The sequence below is a fragment of the Balaenoptera physalus genome (assembly GCF_965194825.1).
Source record: "Balaenoptera physalus genome assembly, chromosome: 6".
Taxonomy (NCBI): Eukaryota; Metazoa; Chordata; class Mammalia; order Artiodactyla; family Balaenopteridae; genus Balaenoptera; species Balaenoptera physalus.
The window spans coordinates 112453682-112472991 of record NC_138885.1 but is presented as its reverse complement, the minus strand read 5'-3'; the positions used below and the strand labels follow the sequence as shown (position 1 = coordinate 112472991).

Genomic DNA, 19310 nt, shown 5'->3' with positions numbered 1-19310 from the left:
CCTCAGTGGCTGCGCGTCTCAGCGCTTGTCTGGTTCCCAGCCCTTTTAAATAAGCGGGTCTGGTCACCGCCCTCACAGACTAGTTGGTTCCGGGGAGGCAGCGGCGGGGGTGCGGCCGGGGCCGGACCCCTGCCCGGGGCCCAGCGGCTGGGCAGGGGTGCGGCTGGGGCCGTACCCCTGCCCGGGGCCCCGGCGGCTGGGCGGACAGGAGAGCGGCGGGCGAAGTCGCGTCTGCATGTGCGGCACAGCCCCGGCATAGCCCGGGGCTGCCAGTGCCCGCCGCGCCATTGTTGGGGGAGGGGGCGGCTTCTGTGCTCGGCAGAGTCGGGGGACGAGCGGAGGCGGCGGCGGCGAGGAGTGAAGGCGCCCCATGGGGAACTCGCTGTGTTGTTGCCTGTCCCCCAATGCCAGCCCCAAGTCGGGCCGGCGCAGGGGGTCAGCGGAGCCGGACTGCGAGTCTGAGGTCTACAAGGCGGCGGCCGGGAATGCGGTGGCAGTAGCTCCGGCGGCGGCTACCGTGGAACCCGCCAAGTTGGATTTCGCAGGTGGCGAAGGCCACCACCTGCAGCACATCAGCGACCGGGAGATGCCCGAAGGTAAGAAGCGGCGGGCGCGCCTCGCCCCTCGCGGGGTCGGCGCCGTCTGCTCTCGGGCTTACCTCTGGCCTCCGCCGCCCCCAGGGTCCCCCGGGAGGGAGACGCCGCCTAGGGCTCCTTCTTGCCCGGAGTTGGCTCTCCCAGGGCTGGGCACCGGGGACGAAGGCTGGCTCTGCTTGGCGTCCCCACCCCTTATTCTTTACCAGTCGCGTCCGGCCAGTCTCCTTCCCTCTTCCCTACCCGAATGCCCAATTCTTTCCCCCGTTCCCATTTCCCAGCCCGGCCTGAGACCCTCCAATCCGCGGCCCTTCCTGTTCGTGGTTCTATTTAACATCTCGTGGGACTTAGCAGAGACTTTCTGGTGTAGTCTCTCTTTTCTTAATGCAAACTTAAATACTCTAACTTCGGCGTATCCATCCCGTCTCCCTATCCAGATGGTACCTAAGCGAAGGAACTAGGTAAGGGCCTGATGACAGATTTCTATTCCTTAAGGTAGTTGATACTCGAGACAATTAAGACAAACATTAGAGGATTTGTCATTTAAATTCAAAATAGAGATGGACAGAGTCAGTGTGGTGTTCTTAACTAAAATTCTTTGGATTTTAATGTTTTCAGTCGCCCTGATAGAAGCTACTTTATCCCTTCTAACTATAATTTGAACACGATAGGAAAGAAAATGGTGGGAGAGGGGCTTAAAATAACTGTGAACGGTGTGAAACGTTACTGCCACGGCTGCAGAGAATAGTTGTTGGGTTTTTTTTCTTTACCAAAGGAGACCCCATGGAGTTCTGATTACTTTTAAATTCCCACTTTGACACAAGTATGTCTTCAGTTGCACAGCCTTAACCGACTTCTTTTGCACGTTGCCTGTTCTAAGGGAGGGGTGAGGTGGTTCCTGAGACTGCTGGACAGAAGTTTCAAAGGAGAAAAAACAAATTCAGATTGTAATTTGTAATATAAAGGTTTGGGAGTTAACATACCACATCCATCCTGCAGAAAAATGTCTCCATGGCTCCCTCCTCCTCCGCCCCCCCCCCCCCAGTAGAATACTATTTAACTTTAGGAATGTTCAGGTAAAAGTTCTGTAGACTAAGTGGCTGGGGGTGGGTGTTGTCGGGGAGGAGAGGAGAGAGAGAAGAGAGGAAATGTTTGATTTTTGCCTCTAGAATTTTGGAAAGGGATGGCTCTAGGTTAAAAAAAAAAAAAATTCTGGGTAGCATAGTGGCACTTTAATAAAGACTGTTCTTTGAAGTATAAAACATTGTATCATAAAGATGTTAAAGCCCCACTGGCCCATTTGTTTCATTTAAATGCCAGAGATTATTTCATTATTTCATAGACGAAATGTCTTACAGCTCTTCTATTTAAATTTTAGTTGGGTTTATTTAATTTCTTTAAAAGTTAGAATAATGAAGCCTGTGGATTCACCCTTATGATGGACGTGGCTTTGTAAGTGGAAAGTACTCCCTTTTCAGAATCGTTAGATATTGTGAAAGAATGAACAAATTATGTGAATTAATTGTAGCTTTAAACACAAAGCATGTAAGTACTTGTGAAAACTGCTCTGCTTGTTGCTATAAGGTAAGCCTCTAAATGATTTTTAAAAACAGTTAGTAGTTGGCTAGTGTAGGATGAGAGACGAAAATTGGACCTTTATAGAATTCTTTTAAGATTTACAATGCATTTTCTTGTGTATTTCACTCGGCCCTTCCATCTACAAATAAGGCCCGTATATATTCTCCCTCTGTTGCCGATGAAGAAGCCAAGACTTAGAGATCTGAAATGACTGTGTAACACAGCTACTGAACAAAAGAGACAGACTTGGGAGGTGGTAGATATGCCAAATTCAGTTCTTGGGATGCTTAAGAAACTGTTTAGAGTGCACCTTATATTTTATTATAATTTATCCATAAGTTAGGCCTATCTCAGCATACTCCAGTTTTGATTATTGCCATTCCAGTTTATTGTACACAACTCAGAAGCAACATTTACCTCTCCATTCTCTGTCTGTACATACATTGCAATGGATATGAATAAAAGTAGAAGTCATGAAATAGCCTAAATTTATCAGTCAGGTAAACACGTTGATATAATTTAAAGAGTTTGTTCTGGTGAAATCCAATTGAAGCCGAGAATGCCCTGGACAGAGGGACATTAGGGGAAGCTGGTAAGCGGGCAGGTAAGGTACTAAGCATTTAGCATACGACTATGTATGATAAGGAAGGAGTGCTAAATCAGGAACTGGAAAAATAGAGTTCATGAGTACAGAATTTACCTTTTTATGTTTAACATGATTGTTAAAATTTCATTTCAATTTGTCTTTTTTGGGGGGGCATTCGATAAAGTGATAAGAGAAACCTCAATTTCAGCATTTGCCTATTAATTAAGTTTCCATAGAAACAAGGTCAGAACACCAAATATAAAGTACAGGCACATTGGAAGTTTGCTCTTCATGTCTTTATTTCAGACAATTTTGTATCAGTTTCCCTGGAAACTGAGAAATACCTACTCAGATATAAAACATTTTGGCTTTTCTACAGTGAAGAATTATTTGGTTACTTAGAGAAAATCGTACATAAATGATGCTCTGTCTTGTTCTTCAGAAACATTGGAGAAGAACATGATTTCTTCAAGCCATCTCAAAAAAGTAACTCCTAAGAACGTAGTATAGATTTCAGATAGACTCAAAAGAATTTTTTACTACTTTGTCTTTAACAGTATATCTAATATAACTGATGGTAGTGTCATAATAGAAAAGAAGATGCTACGGTCCTATTATCTGATTTTATTTTTATTCATCAACTTTTCATACAGCCTTTATGTTCTGACCTTAGGAGCTTTGCTAATTTTCTGGTGAAAGGTGCTCTCTCAAGTGACCCCTACCTCCCATCCCCCTGAAGAGTGGGTAGGGAAGGAATTGGCAATATGATGTGGAAAAACCTCTGAGCAACAGATCTTTCCTTTTTTTGGTGACAGTATTAATGAACATTTGATGTGAAAGATTGAGAAAACACAGAAAAGTCCTTCACTCACACTCAGAATATCCAGAATTTTTATTAATATTTTGGTGTTGATTCTTCCTGAACCTTTTGTATGCATATAAACATAACATTGTGTTTATTTTACAAAGATGGGATTGTTCTTTATGTGCCACTTTGTAACTTTTTGTTATAAAGAAAAGTAACGACATGAAGCTCCTGTAACCGTGCTGACACCTAGAGAGTGCTCCAGGGTGATGTCTTTCCATGCAGCTGCGCATAGCTCTACAGCCTGCCTTTTACCAACTGTTTACTGGGCCATCGAATAACCTTGGAGCATAATTCATTTACCCAGCCTTTATGGTTGAGCATCTTTTATAATCCCATTATAATGCTTTAGTCAGGGGACACAGATAAAAACTGATGCATTGTATTGATACTTCTCTATAGCATTCTGATTGTACACTTTGTCTTACGACTTAATTAAATTCATAGGGTGAGTCATTTTGTAGTAAAGGTATTTTAACATTAAATGTTCTTTTTCCAAATTAAAGTTACCATTGATTTTTCACTGAACATTAGATTTCCTCTTTTAGGTTTTCGTGGTTCTTGGTAACCTGTCTTGTGTCTTTGATTCTGAGTAACTAAACTACTACTCTAAGAGATCTGAAATTAACTCTGGTCCTAGGTGACAGACACATCAAAAGACAGCATTAGAAGAAATCTTAGATGATGTGGGAAAATTGGGAAAACCTTAACTGGTTTTGGGTACACTGAAACATGATTATTAGGCACCATTCCAGAGGCAGGACAAACAGTGGTTAGACAAGACAAAACCCGTATCCTAACTCAGGTCCTTACTTTCTAGAGGTGCCTGGGGGCTGACGACACAAGAATAACATCAGGTAGTGAGAACACTAAGAAAGAAAATGAAGGTAATGGGCTGGGGAGGAGGACAGTTTTACAAGGGGTGGTTAAAGACAGCTTCTCTCCTTAAGCGACCCATGAGCAGTCCTAAGAGAGCCGTGTGAGGCTGTGGGAGAAGAGGCTTCTGTGCAGTTCCTAAGAAGGGAATATGCTTGATGCGTGCCAAGGACAGAAAGATGGGTGGCTGCAGCTGAGTGAATGAATGCCAGGAGGAATATGGGGGATTAAGACCTTGTATGCCTAGTGGGCCTTGACCAAAAAATATGAATTTTAGTCTAATTGTAATGGGAAACCATTGAAGGATTATATGCAGGGGAATGATGTTAATTCTTAGAAAAAGGGAAGGGGGGTAGAGAGGGCGGAGGGAGATCAGACCAGCTACTGTGTGAGAATAGACTGTAAGGGTGGAAGGAAGCAGAGAGGGAGACCAGTTAGGAGGCTGGTGCGGTAGCTCAGGTGAGAGCCAACAGTGGCTTGAACAAAAAAGCGATATTAATAAGGGTCTAAAATAGGCTGTAGTATATAGATTGCTCTTGCATTTCATTTGATTCTCACCATGTTCTGAGTTAGGTAGTGTAGGAATTCTTCTCTTAGGTATAAATTGAGTTGTCCAAGGTTTTAAAAATGAGTATTGATAGAGAGTAGGACTGTAAATTCCAAATGCATGGCATATAGGAACAGAATTTATTGTTGACATTATGTGAGCTTCTTTGGAATACTACCTTTTTTCTCAGCCTTTTTTGTTGTTGTTGTTTTAGTGTATTAAAGTAATAAAACTTAAGAGTTAAAACAGTAACACTGCGTAATGTGAAATGAAATGAAGGTAACTTGCAACCCAGAAAGGTTCTTAAAAGTCCAAGAAACTGAGTAAAGTGCTCTTTAGAAATATATAAAGCCAGGTGTACTTACCTATGTGTCACCTCTCAGTCATGATCACTGTAACACTGATTGAGGATTAAAATAAGGCAAAACTGAGAACCAGGGTAGAGGCAGGTACAGAAGCAGTTGGAAACCAGAGCTGGGAAGTTTGGAAGCCAGGATTGTCAGAAGCTAGGAAAGCAGGATCAAGGCTTGGGTGAGCAGTAGCCTGGCAGGTGCAGGAGCCTGCTGTGTACCCGCTGGTGAGGCAGCCCAGCTCAGGGCTGGCTGGCAGGAACTCCCTGACTGCGGTGGAAAGTGTGGACGCAAAGAGATGAAATCATCAGTTTACATGGTAATTGTAAAGATTGTAATGTTTGTATTATGAGCCATAAAACTAATACACTGCACAGTATAGGGATGCTAGGGCAGTTCAGTAAATGCAGTGGTTACCGTTAAGTAAACTGGTGCTCAGCAGTTGGCCCAGAAACTGCTGACATCTCCTGTTTATTTGGAATATATTGAAATCAATATGTCGATATTAATCGCTTTCTGAAATATGCTGCTTCTGTCAGATGCTTTCTTGGTCACTTCCCTCTCCCTCTAATATTTTAACAAGGACAAATCATTTATCGACAGTTTGATAGCATAGTTTTAACACTTTTAGCCTTCAGTAATGCATTTCATTTGTTCTAAGTTGCCTATGTTTTCACACTTTTAACAACTGCAATTGAGATGGATCTTAACAACTGGTAGAATCTTAGATTGGAGGAAAAACAGTACTCAGTGTCGGTGGTGTTTTACAGGTTTCCTCTGAGGAATGTTTACATGAAGACCGAGTTTAATTTTTTTTTAATCATACTTTTTCTACATCGACCTATCATGCTGTCAAATAAGTTGCAATTTAAATTGATAATACAAAAATGATGGGTCTTAAAATACAGTTTTAATCATAACCCCTAATCATGAGCTCAAGAATATTTCTCCTGGGTAAAACATTCTTAGAGGTTTCTAAAGAAATAACTTTCGGAAGAATCCATGTAATTTCCTGAATGCACAGTAATTCCCTGAAGTCTCTAAATTACTGTGTGTGCATGTGGTGGGGAGAGGGATGAGAGGGATGGTGGGTGGTAAAGCTTTGCTTAATAGTTGGCAGTCTTACCTTTGTGATAGTGAAGAGTGTGGTAGGTTTTATCATAGTCTCCTTAGGCTCTTGGGAAGATAGTTCATGGGAAGTGCAGAAATATTGTGTGTATGTATGAGTTTACTGTCTAATGGCTCACATGTCCATTCTATAAGATAGTGATGTGGTATTTTTCATTAGCAAAAAGTGCACGTTATATAGAAAATTGTTAGTTATATAGGCTATAAACAAAAGATTAATATTTTCTGAAAACCTCATGCAAACTGACAGCAGTAGGGCCCTGGTGTTTACAGTACATTCAAATGATAGGCCAACTCACCAAAGTGGAAATAACACTGATAACTGTGGGAAAATGGTCAAACTGTGTAATCAGAAGAAATACAAATTAGATCTACAGTGAGGTTCCTCATTCATATCAGTAGGAATTTTTTTTTTTTTTTTCAAGTATCCAAAGCAAGGGTAGGAACTCAAAATGTCATGATTGGTAGCATTATACCCTAATGTGCCCCCCACCTTCTTTAGGAAGCAATTTAGCATTGTACATGGAGCCGTGAAAGTGATCTAACCTTTTGGCTTAGTCATTCCACTTCCGAAGATCTTTGCTAAGGAGATAAAACCATTATTTTAAAAAACTATGTACATAAAGATTTTCCTCATAATATTTTAAGAATAGAACTTTGTAAGCACCAATCCCCAGCAATAGGGGATTGGCTAAGTCCAGTATAGGAATAACACTTGATGGGCCAGTGTGTATTCATTAAACAATAAATATGCAACAGTGGGGTGGAGAGCGCTTGTTAGTAACAAGAAGACATAAATTGTACACTAATTAGAGCTTTTTTTAACGTATAAGAAAAGCAACTAAAAGTAACAGTTGTGAATCATTGTGTGTTAATGATTGTGAATGGTTGTGTGTAACTTTTAAACAGAGCATCGTTTTGTCTCATGCAGATTTTTGTTCATGATATTTGATAAAGGAATGAGCAAGTGACTTTTACCTTTCCCCACCTTTAGTGTGATCATCAGTACTGCTGATTAACCAGGTCTCCTTCAGTTGCAAGTTAAAAGAACATCACAGAGTTAAGCACTACTTGACCCAGGAGTTAAATGATCTCCTCAGTTCTGCTCTCCTCTGTTGATGTCTCCTGAAAAGCCTTTCCCCTCATGATAGCAAGGGGAGTGTCCAGCAGCTCATGACTAGCTAAGGATCCTAGAGTACAGTTCTGCCGTTCTCTTTTCTTGGCAAGCCCCAGGACAGCTGTGATTGATTGGCCGTTCCTGGATCCTGTGCCTACCTTTGAACCCCCTAGGATAGAGTAGGGAGAGTGCCAGCTTTTTTCTGGTCACTTGGGCTAAGTTTACTTTTTTTTTTTTTGCATGTTGTCATTTCTTTTATCCCAGCCTTCTTGACTTTTGTATTTAGATCTGTAGTAGCACATCTTGGTTTGGCGGCTGTGTGTGTGTGTGTGTGTGTGTGTGTGTGTGTGTGTGTGTGTGTGTGTTAAAGCTTGCTTCTCTTTGATTCTGGCACTTAATTTTCCTGGACTTCCATTGAAAATTGTTAAGTTTTACCATGCCATAGACACTGATAAATAAGACAGCTACTTTGCAAACATTTCTGCTTATTTTTTAGATTCAAATGTAGTCTATTTACTTTCTTTTTGGTATAGGTAAGTAGTCATGAATTCTTTCGGAAGCTATAGGTTAGAGGCAGCTGTGAAAGTCTCTGCCTGCCATTTTGTGTACAGCTGAAATAATTTATTTTCCCATTGTCTTAATTTTTCAAATATGTAGGAGAAAAAAACTTTAAAATAATTGTATGGGTCTTTTACATAAAAATGTTGAATAGAATATTTTCTCCAAAAGCAGCTTGATAAACTTCAAATTCAGTGAAGGAATTTTCATGAAGAACAAAGCAGTTGGTTTAGCTCTGTAAATTACTAGTGCTGGCAATGACATTAAAATGGATGGCTCAGATTCCTGTTAAAACGGGAAGTCCAAAATTACTGTTCGTGCCACATTCTTTCTGGGTGGGAAAAGGGGATTCTAGGTAGATACATTTGTGAAATGCTGGGTTAGACAGAATTCACTACTAGACTAATTAGTTTTTAATATATCAATGTGTGTATTCTTTGGATTCTCTAAGAGGCAGGGATATATTTGTATTTCACTTTGACCATCAAAGCCATCTTTCAAAAACAGATCAGTTATTATGTGGTTTGGGAAATAATTGCCTTAACCATTACTCTTTATCTGAATCTTGGTCCAGTTTCTTAAAAGATTGGTTAAATGGTTTGAGATGGACTTTGCTGAGGAAGTGTCATAGGGCTTTTATGTTTGTTTGTTTGTTTGAAACAACAACCTTACTATCCTGTGTGGTAGCTTGTGCTTGTTTTGTATTTCTGCCTAAATAGAAGACGCTATCCCACCTTGGTGCAAGGTGGGCTACAGGCAGACCCACCTTTTCGTGTAGGTATGGCCAAAATTTTTTTCTAGTAGCCCTATGATCTGCTCCAGAAAGTACTCTTATTGAAGCCCCAAATTAATCATGCAGCGTGGAATGAAGAAGTGAGTTTAGCTTTGGAAATAGAGGGCAAAGTTAAAAATCACTCTCATGGAAGTGTTCCTCTAGATTAGAACATTGAACTTTTATGTAGTCCTCTTAAATCTGCCATGATGAATAGCCCCCAGATAAACCACAGCCAATGAAATGAGTTCATTTGTTGAATGGAGTTAGAATTAGCCATTTGATTGTCTGAAGAACATTTGCCAAAAGCAACTCACTTCGTTTTGGCATATTTGATATATTGAGCTGGTATCTGACAGTAGTTGGCCACAGCATAACTTGCTTCTTGAGACTGTTCCTGGAATGTGCTAGTAATATCAGCTTTAAAAGAGGGTGACTGAATTTTTAATTGATAAATAGGAGGGGAGTCACATATATGATTCATCTAAAAATGGCATAGATTATTTAGGTGCAAGTTAAAGAAGTCTAAGACATAGCCATGGTTTTACTCCACATGTATGGAGAGTTTCTACAATTTTGCTGTTTCCCAATAGAATTTTTATATTGTGCCTTTACTAAAATTGCCTTTTTGTCATTACTAAAAGCTCTTCTCAAGACTATTAATAAGTGGTTTCAATCAATGTGTAGCTATCTTTAAAATCATGTATTTTTCTACTCAACTAAATCACCACACCTTTTTCTCTTCTTCCTATACAGACTTAGCTTTGGAACCAAACCCTTCTGACCACCCAAGGGCAAGCACCATTTTTCCAAGCAAATCTCAAACAGATGGTAAGGCAATGCTTTTTTTTCCCTGAGAAAAAGAGTGAAAACTGTTTTTGTTTTGTGTATTATAGGAGGTATTTAGAAAAACTCTTACAGTGGTTTAAATGTTTCACTTTTTTATGTATTCACTTGTCTTATTTTAATATGTTGATGATACAGTTTCCTTTAGTTGTCAGTGTTTTAGGGAGGAGAACACTTAGACTATCTGTTTATACATTTTGCCACCTCTTTATCAACATAGTCAACTGGCCACATGATTTAGATGTGGTCTATTTCTCCATGCTACTTTGTCCTTTTCCCCTTGCTCCGAAGAGCACATATGTTAAAGACAAATGATAGGGTTTAGGTCACAGTTAGGTTTTCATTTGGTCAAATCAGAAAAATCAGTTGTTATATGTGGGAATTGAGCCTTGTGATTTTGGCCCTGTTTTACACAGTGTTCAACCAGACGAGCCTATCTCACATCCAGATTTATGCTACTCAGAACTTTTAAGCTATTCAAAACTTTCTCATCCTAATGTAGTGCTGTGCCAGGGTAATAAGAGCAACATGCCATATGGGGTTTTCCAGAAGATTATCCTCAGCATGTGAAACTCATATACATTTCCTGTGTCCTCCTTGTTTTAAGATGAGAATCAGAACCGTAGAATTTTTTGCACTCCTGCTTGCCTGCTTGTCTTCCTGAATGTTATGTTAAATCCTAGTTTATTTGCTAAAAAGCCATACGTGACCAAGTTTTTCAGTTGATTACGAGAGCAGGAATACAAGAAGTGAACATTCCATAATATTTAAAGTGATGCAGCACAATAAAAAACGGAGGTTTGGTTTTTTGTTGTTGTTGTTTTGCTTTTGGTTTTTTTCCGTTAGATCACTGGTTTTTATAAAAGGATATAACTCAGGAACAGCCAGATGGAAGAGATGCATAGGGCCAGGCATGGGGACAGGGCACAGAGCTTTGATGCCCTCTGCAAGGGTACTACATGCTCACCAACCTGGAAGCTCCTGGGGTTTCTAACTTGCATTTTTCTAGTGTGTGTACTTGAGCCACTCATTTCTGGTTAGGATTGCTCTATTTCTCAGTTTCTTCCAGAGCCATGAGCTGCTCACATGTAGAGGGGCTCTGGAGACAGTAAAAGAAAAGCTGTCCCATGCCTGTCTCTCTCTTCAGCCTTAAGGAATCCGTGCCTGTGATGCCTGTCTGGAGTTAAAGGAGGCAATGTGAGCAAGAGTGTGGCCTAAGACCCTCTTCAGGCTTTTATTCTTCTGGCCTTTGTTGGAGCAAAACCGTTTTGTGTGCTGTAGATATGTTCATTTAGGTCAGCACACTCATTTTAAAATTTACGTTTAACATAGGTTACTTTCCAGTTGTGTATTTTTTCAGTAAGGTATTTGAGTAGGTTACCATTAAGTGGTTCAGGATGCTTCCAGAGATCCTGGTGCGTTCGGAGACGAGTGCCTGGCCAGAAACTGGTTCTTAGAGTCGTCATCTGTAGATTGTGGTAATTAAAGTAAGCTGTGTGTAAATGAAGACTGAGAAAATACTCCTGGCTAGTAGTTCAGCTATGCAGCAGGTACATTTTTTTATTAGCTAAGTTTCTCACCTGGCCTGATTTGCTTTGTCCTTTTCTTTTGTAAATGGGGAGTCTTTCATTTGTGCCTAATACAGAATATCTATTAGGTCAAAAAAGTGAAACTAAGTTTTTAGATTTTATTTATAGGACTCATCTTGCTGGGTGATTTAAATTATATATTTTGTTGGAAATTATTTTAAAAAATAGAATGGAATTCTATCTCATTGTGTTATTGGTAATCCATCAGATAATTAGTGACTACTTTTATTTTTCTATGGCATTTGTATCAGAATTCATCAGTTAATTTTTTTTATTCTTAGTGCGGGAAAAGAGGAGGAGCAACCATTTAAACCATGTAAGTAAACAGTTGAAAAGTTAAGAAATTAATAGTTTGAATTAAAAATATGTCTGCCATGATTCCTAAAAATATGATGGATCCAATACTGTTAGCATGGACCTCTTTTTTGTAGATTTTCTAAATCTCTATTTTCCTAATTATCAAATGGATTCAGGAAAGTCTTTGACTTAGTAGTGCCCATTTTTTAAGGGTTCTGACATTTACGTTAAATTTCACTAATACGGTTGTAGTATAAAGATCTGCCTTAAATTCTTTTGCCTTATTTTTTTGATCTTATTTTTTAACCAAAGTAATAAAGGTATAACAGGTAAGTTAATTTTTAGCACTGTCCATTGACTTCTTGTCATAGCAGGTGAAAGCTGAGCTTCTTCGCTCCACCATGACGTTATTTCCCTCCCTGTGTTCCCTCAACATGTATCAGTTTTTATTAAATCAGAATCAATGTTTACATTACTACGACTCTGCAAATATTGTGCATTGCTGAGCCATATAGTTCTCTGACTGTGCCTCCTCCTTGTACACCCTTCATTCTTTTTCTTAAATATTAATGAAATTGGAGCACTTCTGCACTTCTCTAGGATAACCCAATCCCCCTTTTCCTAGCCAACGTGATCTCACACAGCCAAATGCAGAAAGTAGCTCCCTGCCCGGTCTCCCTGCTTTCACATTCTTCATTTTTTCTGTGGAATTAATTTCCTGACTATATTCACTTGCCTGTTTTCTAACAGCTATTTTTTTCCCCAAATGTTTTAACATTTGTCACATGCCTATGAAAACTATTTTCCGTCTACTAAGCCACATCTGTTCCATTTTTTTCTTGGAGACACTTTGCCCCAATCTTTTGTCTTCCTACTCCCATATAGACTAGTGTTCCCCTAGGCCTGCTCTATGCCTCTTTTCCTGGGATATCTGTGTGAAGTCATCTGGGATCTCACATAACTCTGCTCTCTTATGTTGGATCCCCTATGTCCTAGATTCTGTTTCCCTCTTGTCTTGTTATACTTCCTTGTTTTACTGGAGCACATTTTCCTGGGAAAAGGGCACATGGGCAGAAAGTTTAGAGAGATCTAGCCTCTCTGAAACTCCTTCTATTTGATAAAGTATAGAATTCTCAGTTGAAACTAATTTTTGCCGTTCTAAAGACATTTCCCTCTCATCTTCTCATTTACACTGTTGCTCTTAAACCTGTTGACATTGTATGGTACATTGTACATTACCGATTTTAGTCATTTTCCCCCATCCCTTCCTTCTCGGGAACCTTTTAGTACCTTCCCTCTCCCTGGGATTTTGAAATTTCATAATTTGGTTTGGTATAGACCTTTTTGGTGTGTTTCTTTGATATTCTGTTTTTTTCTTCCAGGTTCCTATTATTCAGATGTTGGAAGTCTTAGACTTACCAGATCGCTAACTTTTTTCCCCTCCTGCTTTGCATTTTGTCTTTTTGTCCTGCTTCCTGGAGATTTCCTTGACTGTGCTCTAATCCTTCTATTGAATATATTGTTTTGTCTACCTTATTTTCAATTTATAGAGTTCTCTTATATCCTGTCATTCTTTTTTTCACTGATGCAATTTCAAGTTTTCATTTGCTCCTGAGTTTTTATCACTCCCATCAATTCCTTCTTCCCGTTTTGTTTTGTTTTTTTTTAAAGCGTCCTTATATTTTATTTTATTTATTTATTTTTTGGCTGCATTGGGTCTTGGTTTCTGCACGTGGGCTTTCTCTGGTTGCGGTGAGCTGGGCCTACTCTTTGTTGGGTGCGTGGGCTTCTCATTACAGTGGCTTCTCTTGTTGCGGAGCACAGGCTCTAGGGCGTGCGGGCTTCAGTAGTTGCGGCTCATGGGCTCTAGAGCGCAGGCTCAGTAGTTGTGGCGCATGGGCTCAGTTGCTCTGTGGTATGTGGGATCTTTCTGGGCCAGGGCTCGAACCCGTGTCCCCTGCATTGGCAGGCGGATTCTTAACCACTGCGCCACCAGGGAAGTCCCATTCCTTCTTCCTGTTTTGATCTCTTACTTGTTGGGGGCTTCCCTCAAACGTGTGATGGTCCTTGGCTGTCTGTTAAGATCTAATTGGAAGCATCACTTGGACAACTCGTTAACTGATGGGCCTCACTGCAAGGATTTGGGGACCACGCCTCTGAACTCTGAGCCTGCCTTGGGTTCTGTAAGACAAACTGGTTTTCTTGTTCCTGTCCTAGTCAGCCTCTGTAGGTACCAAGGTTGTGCTTCCTCTGTTCTGCCATGTCAGTTACCACTCCTTTATCTAGTCTTTTCACCTTTCAAACATTAAAAATCATCTGCTGTTTATCCTGTCTTATGTATAGCTTTTTTAAAAAATGCCTTTAATTCTAATGAGATGATATCTGAAAGAAGGGGGAGAGGAAATAGATTTGTGGTCAGTCTACTCAAACTTAGATTTATTCTTTGAATATAGGTTCTGAGTTTGAAGTTTAATGCAATATAATTAACGATATTAATTCAGACAATATTTTTGATTATACCTATAATTAGAATATTATACTTTTCTACTAAGGCCTTGAGTATGAATTCTATTCAAACCACTCACCCTACCATATTGTCCATTAATGTGCAACATAGATGGAGTATTACAGACTTTTCAGTGAAAGTCATTGATTCTTAATAAACGTATCCAAAACTTGTGAAAAGGGGGAAGAAAAAAGTGAACTTCAGCTTTATTCTCTCTCTTTTTTTTTTTTTTTTCATTTATATACTTTTATTTGGGAATGTTTAAATCAATACAGAGAAAACGAAATTTCAGAGACAATGAATATCATTAGTTTGGATATCATTACTTTATTATAAAAGAAACACGGAAATTATTTACAGGATGAAAGATTTCAGAACTTCAGTGGCAGCTTCACGTGATGCCATTGGGGGAACGGGCAGCTTCACGTGATGCCATTTCAATAGTGACTTATTTTAGTCGACATATTTTCCAAGAATGTCACCATCTCTAAATAAGAAATAATCCTTGTCATCTAGAACTACTTTGGTGCCTCCATATTCTGGGAGAAGAACTTTATCTCCAACTTTCACACTAACTGGTTGAATCTCTCCACCCTTTCCTTTAGAGCCTGATCCAACAGCTACTACCATTGCTTGCAATACTTTTCCTTGCGATTTTTCTGGAAGCATAATGCCTCCTTTGGTTACAACTTCGGGTGCACTTCTTTCAACTAATACTCGGTCAAAGAGGGGAAGAAACTTTCTAAATGCCTGTCCTGCCATGACTCGGGTTGCCGCACTTCGTACTCTCGCTCTCTCCAGCTTTATTCTTTTAATGGGTTAAAATCAGAGGCAGTAGGCACAATGGGAAGAGTCATTGGGTGGGGGCAGGATTTCAACAGGTACTTGACCTTTAATGATAAGCTTTGAGGGTTGTTACTTACTAGCCTCCTAGGTATGATTATTTTCTAGTCTTCACCATTAAACCTGCAGTCTACTAAGCAACCTTTCCCCTTATAAAGATTGTAAAAGTCCATGTATTTTGTCCTTAGTGCTGAATGAAGATAAATACTCTTCTTCAGTGACCAATTGAAATAATACCTATGAACATTAAACTGTCAGTAGTGTTTTTTGCTACTTGTTTTTTTTTTTTTTTGTATTTGCATTTTATACCCTTATGTGTGTCAGTGCAGTTTATTGAGGTTGTGAGCCAGCAATGGTAAAGCTTTAATCATAAGGGACAGTTATCTTAAATTTTCAAGCAAGATGAGAGGAAAGTAATCTGCTGGCAGCTAACATATCTAGGCTTTGCTCAGAGGCTTCAATTCTGCCATCCTTTAGTGAACACTAGATGCTGGAAAGTTTGAATAGTTTCAGGAGTAGGCCTGTGGAAGTGTTTCTTTTGTAGGATCGAGCCAGTAGACTGTAAGTTGCTGATACAACTTAAATGAGCCCCCATAGGATTATAGAGCACATCTAATTAAAAATTTTAAATGTTTTAGCAGTAATATTTCCAAAGACAAATCAATATACATTCATAATAGAAAAAAAAGTTTTTAATAGAGGAAAACAGGATAAATAGCACCCAAAGCTCTACCAACTAGTCTATATTTTGGTACATTTCCTTACTATTTTTATTCCCCTCATATATATAGATTTTTGGTCAGCATTGACTTTTATTACGTGTAGTGTATGTCATATTATACCCTAATAGTAGTGACCTTAAAAGATAACCTGCTTCGTTTAGAATCAAAGTATTTGAATGAGTGAATTTTCATTTTTCATGCTGTATCTGTTTTTTGAGATTCTAAAATTACACATTAACCAAATAGCTTAAGGACCATATCAGAGTTTTAGTTTAAAACATTTCTAGCTTGAAGGAGAAATTAGTCTTCCAAATAGTGATACTGTTTCAAATATGTTACATCTAGAACTTTTTGTTAATAAGGAATAAGTGGCTTTGCATAAAGCATCTGAAACAAGCAAAATGGTGTTTTATATATGCCATTTGGATATTTCTGATTATTGGATACTGGCAATTTTTATTTAAATGCTCTGTATTTTAAAAAGCATCAACTAGATTTTCTCCCTGCCTCACCTTTCATGTATTTGTGCAGGACATTGATGGGAGAGTGTGACAGCATGGTGAAAACTATTTTATATTAATAGGAGGAAGGAAGGCTCATCTGAATTAGTAAACAAACAAAAACCAAAACCAAAACCCAGCTTTAAAATTGTTCGTATTCTGTGGTATTAAAGAATGCTACTCTTCCTTCCAGTGGCTTTCAGTGATTGGGATTTGGTTATTGGCCTTACTTTAAGGAAGAGAGTTGTCCTAACATAGTTTAGGCCATTTTAGTATTTGACTATTGCCGTGTTCATGGGCTCTTCACAAATAAATGGATACTTCTAAAGTGTTTTAAAGATAGTTCATTCTCTAGAGGGTCTCAAAAAGTTCTTTGTCACCTATCCAACACCACTGTAGATAAATTCTCACGAATTTGTACCTTTAGTAAGATTTACCTCCAGTTGTAACTGATCTTAAATAATTTCTCAAACACTTGTCGAATCCTAATTTGTCCCAGATTCTGTGCTCAGTAGCTGGAGGTAGGAGAAGAATCTTCCTAACCTGGAGAAGCTTGTTTACTTAAGAGGGTGGTACTATGCAAGCAGCTGAGACCATGGAACAGTTGGTAAATTAGATGTGTGAGTGTGCAGAAAGTGAGAAGTTTTGTGGTGTGCCTGCTGGCAAAGGGATCCTAGAGGCAGATGGGGTCAAGCTTGCTGGGACAGGAGGAAGAAAAAGGCATTGCAGGCAGAGAGCAGCATGGGTGAGGCAGGAGTGTCAAATAACACGTAGAACAGAACTAGTACAATTTTGAAATGAATGGCAAGTATTCTCTGAGGTTCTCACTTGAGTAATGTCATGGCAGTCTTACTTAAACATGAAGTGAGAAGTTAAATTCTCAGAGTTGTTTTATCCGTTTTTTTTGGATGCGAGAGAATCTTTAAGCAGTACCTTTTTGTCCTCCAGATAAGGAAATTGAGGCCCAGAGAGACTTATGGCCCCCAGCTTTTTAGTGATAGAGCAGCCCTGGCATGCCCAGCCTCTGATTGGAAAACGTTTGTTTCGTCACACTGTCTCCTGAACATTTATTATTGGTGTTCATTTACTGCAGTGAAATGCTCCTACATCGGTATTATATAAAGCATTACGTTTTATTGTAGTAAATGAATAGAAATAGGAAATCTCAGCTGCATTTCATTGCTTAAGGAAAAAACCCTGAAATCTTATTCTAAACTTTTTACATTATTATAAAGGTAATTTATAATAGGTGCTTGCCAGGTTTGATTATAGGTACTATATCAAGGCAGCATTTTATAACCCATTTCTCAAAGCTCGTCTGTGGAAGTCAGAGTATAGAGGTTTCCCATAGAGCTGCACATGATATCACACTCAGGCAGTTCATGGAGTGTAAGAAAAATCTTAATGCTTTATCGTTTGACATTTTAACCGAGGAAAAACACACACTTGATAGGTTTAACTTACTGTGACATTTTCTTCTATTTCCCTTCCCCTTCAGGTATCTCCAGGGCAGCTTACTAAAAAGTATAGCTCATGCTCAACAATATTTCTAGATGACAGCACGGTCAGCCAGCCTAATCTTAGAACCACAGTAAAATGGTGAGTACAAGTAGGTTGCCAAGGGCTGAGTGACAGACCCCCTTATCGCTAAAAGCATCCTAGCCATACATAAGTTCATTCATTTGAATTGTCCTTTTCAGTGATCAGGTTAAAAAACTGGTGTCAACTATAGATTGATTTCAAGGACCTAAATATGAATTTTCAGTTTCCATTTTAATCTTAGAGCGCATGATAGAAGGGAAAGCCAGTTAGCAAATAAGAAATCCCAGAAAAAGTATAAATCTTTATTTGACGCGTTTCTGTTGCTAAGCCATTGTTGAACACAGTGAGAAAGAGAGGTGCTTTTGATTGGCTGTTTCTAGAGACAATTATTACTGTATGAGTTGTAGTCCTCAAACAACGTGCACTACTTTGGAAGCTGCTCTTAGAAGAAGGAACAGCTTGTCCCCTGCTGGCACCAAAGCGAATCTGCATTTAAATTTAATTGGAGTTTGTCAGATTTATCCCACTGTGCTTTTTTTTTTTTCCTGCACTCTTTCTGTATGAAATTTTACTTCTCCTTCCTGTCCCCCAAAGAGGGGGAGAATATATCAAACCAGTCTTAAGAAATACACACTCAAGCTTAATTTCTTTGTAGATGAAATTTGTTCAACTGAGGTTTTAACTTAATAGACACATTTAAGTTTTGTTTATATATATATATCTCCAACACACTGTATCACTCACAGCAGAGAACAATAAAAGAGGTGAGGTTTCGGAAACATGGCTGTGGTCAGGCTTATACTTAAGGAGACACGAACAGTGTCATGATGATGGAAACTATTCTTTAATTTCTGGGAGCACCTCATAGTCCACAATTGGAGATGCACTTTCAAAACACCCTAATGATGAACCTTTCAAGCTTATTTAAGAGAAAAAAACCAAACGGGATGCAGAGCTTCTTGCCTCCTCCCTCGCGGTTGTCCACGAAACATTAACATCTCCTTAGGATATGAATGTTGATTTTCCAGAACACAGTTTGGGAAATGCTATTTGAAAATATTAATGTCCTTATCCTTAATTTTATTTGTTGTCTTAATTTTATAAGCTAATTGTATTTTTAATTGGTTTTTAATGTGCCAGCTTTTTTTTTAGCTATTTAAATTCTCAGTAACTTCTACTTTAATTAAAGACAGCAAGTTCACAGTCATAATAATGTAACTTTCCTCTCTTGCTTACAATAATAGTTGCAGTCAAGTCATGTTTCAGCAAAAACTGAGCCCCATCTCTAAAGTCCTGAGTTTGGGCACTTATCACATAATCACTCAATGTTTTTCTTCAGCCAAGACACTGAATCTGTGGGTACAAAAACCACTCTACTTTGGCTAGAGTCGCAGCTTCTTTTGAATTCAAAAGAGTCTGATGTCCAGTATATAATTCAAAAGTACTTTGAAAGTAAACCTTGCTCAGGGACTTCCCTGGTGGTGTAGTGGTTTAA

At 39.2% G+C, this 19310-nt stretch overlaps 1 protein-coding gene across 1 annotated transcript in view; it reads left to right on the top strand.

Annotated features, from left to right (window-relative positions):
* Positions 1-370: 370 nt before the first annotated feature.
* The window catches only part of LOC309662629 (cyclin-Y-like protein 1), a gene marked incomplete at its 5' end in the record, with an annotated part of 34340 nt that continues 15400 nt past the window's right edge, over positions 371-19310 (top strand). Inside the window, 4 exons of the mRNA XM_082465542.1 lie at positions 371-596; positions 9727-9801; positions 11687-11721; positions 17772-17872. Coding sequence (XP_082321668.1) covers positions 371-596; positions 9727-9801; positions 11687-11721; positions 17772-17872 — 437 coding nt within the window. The remainder of the gene's footprint in view (positions 597-9726; positions 9802-11686; positions 11722-17771; positions 17873-19310) is intronic.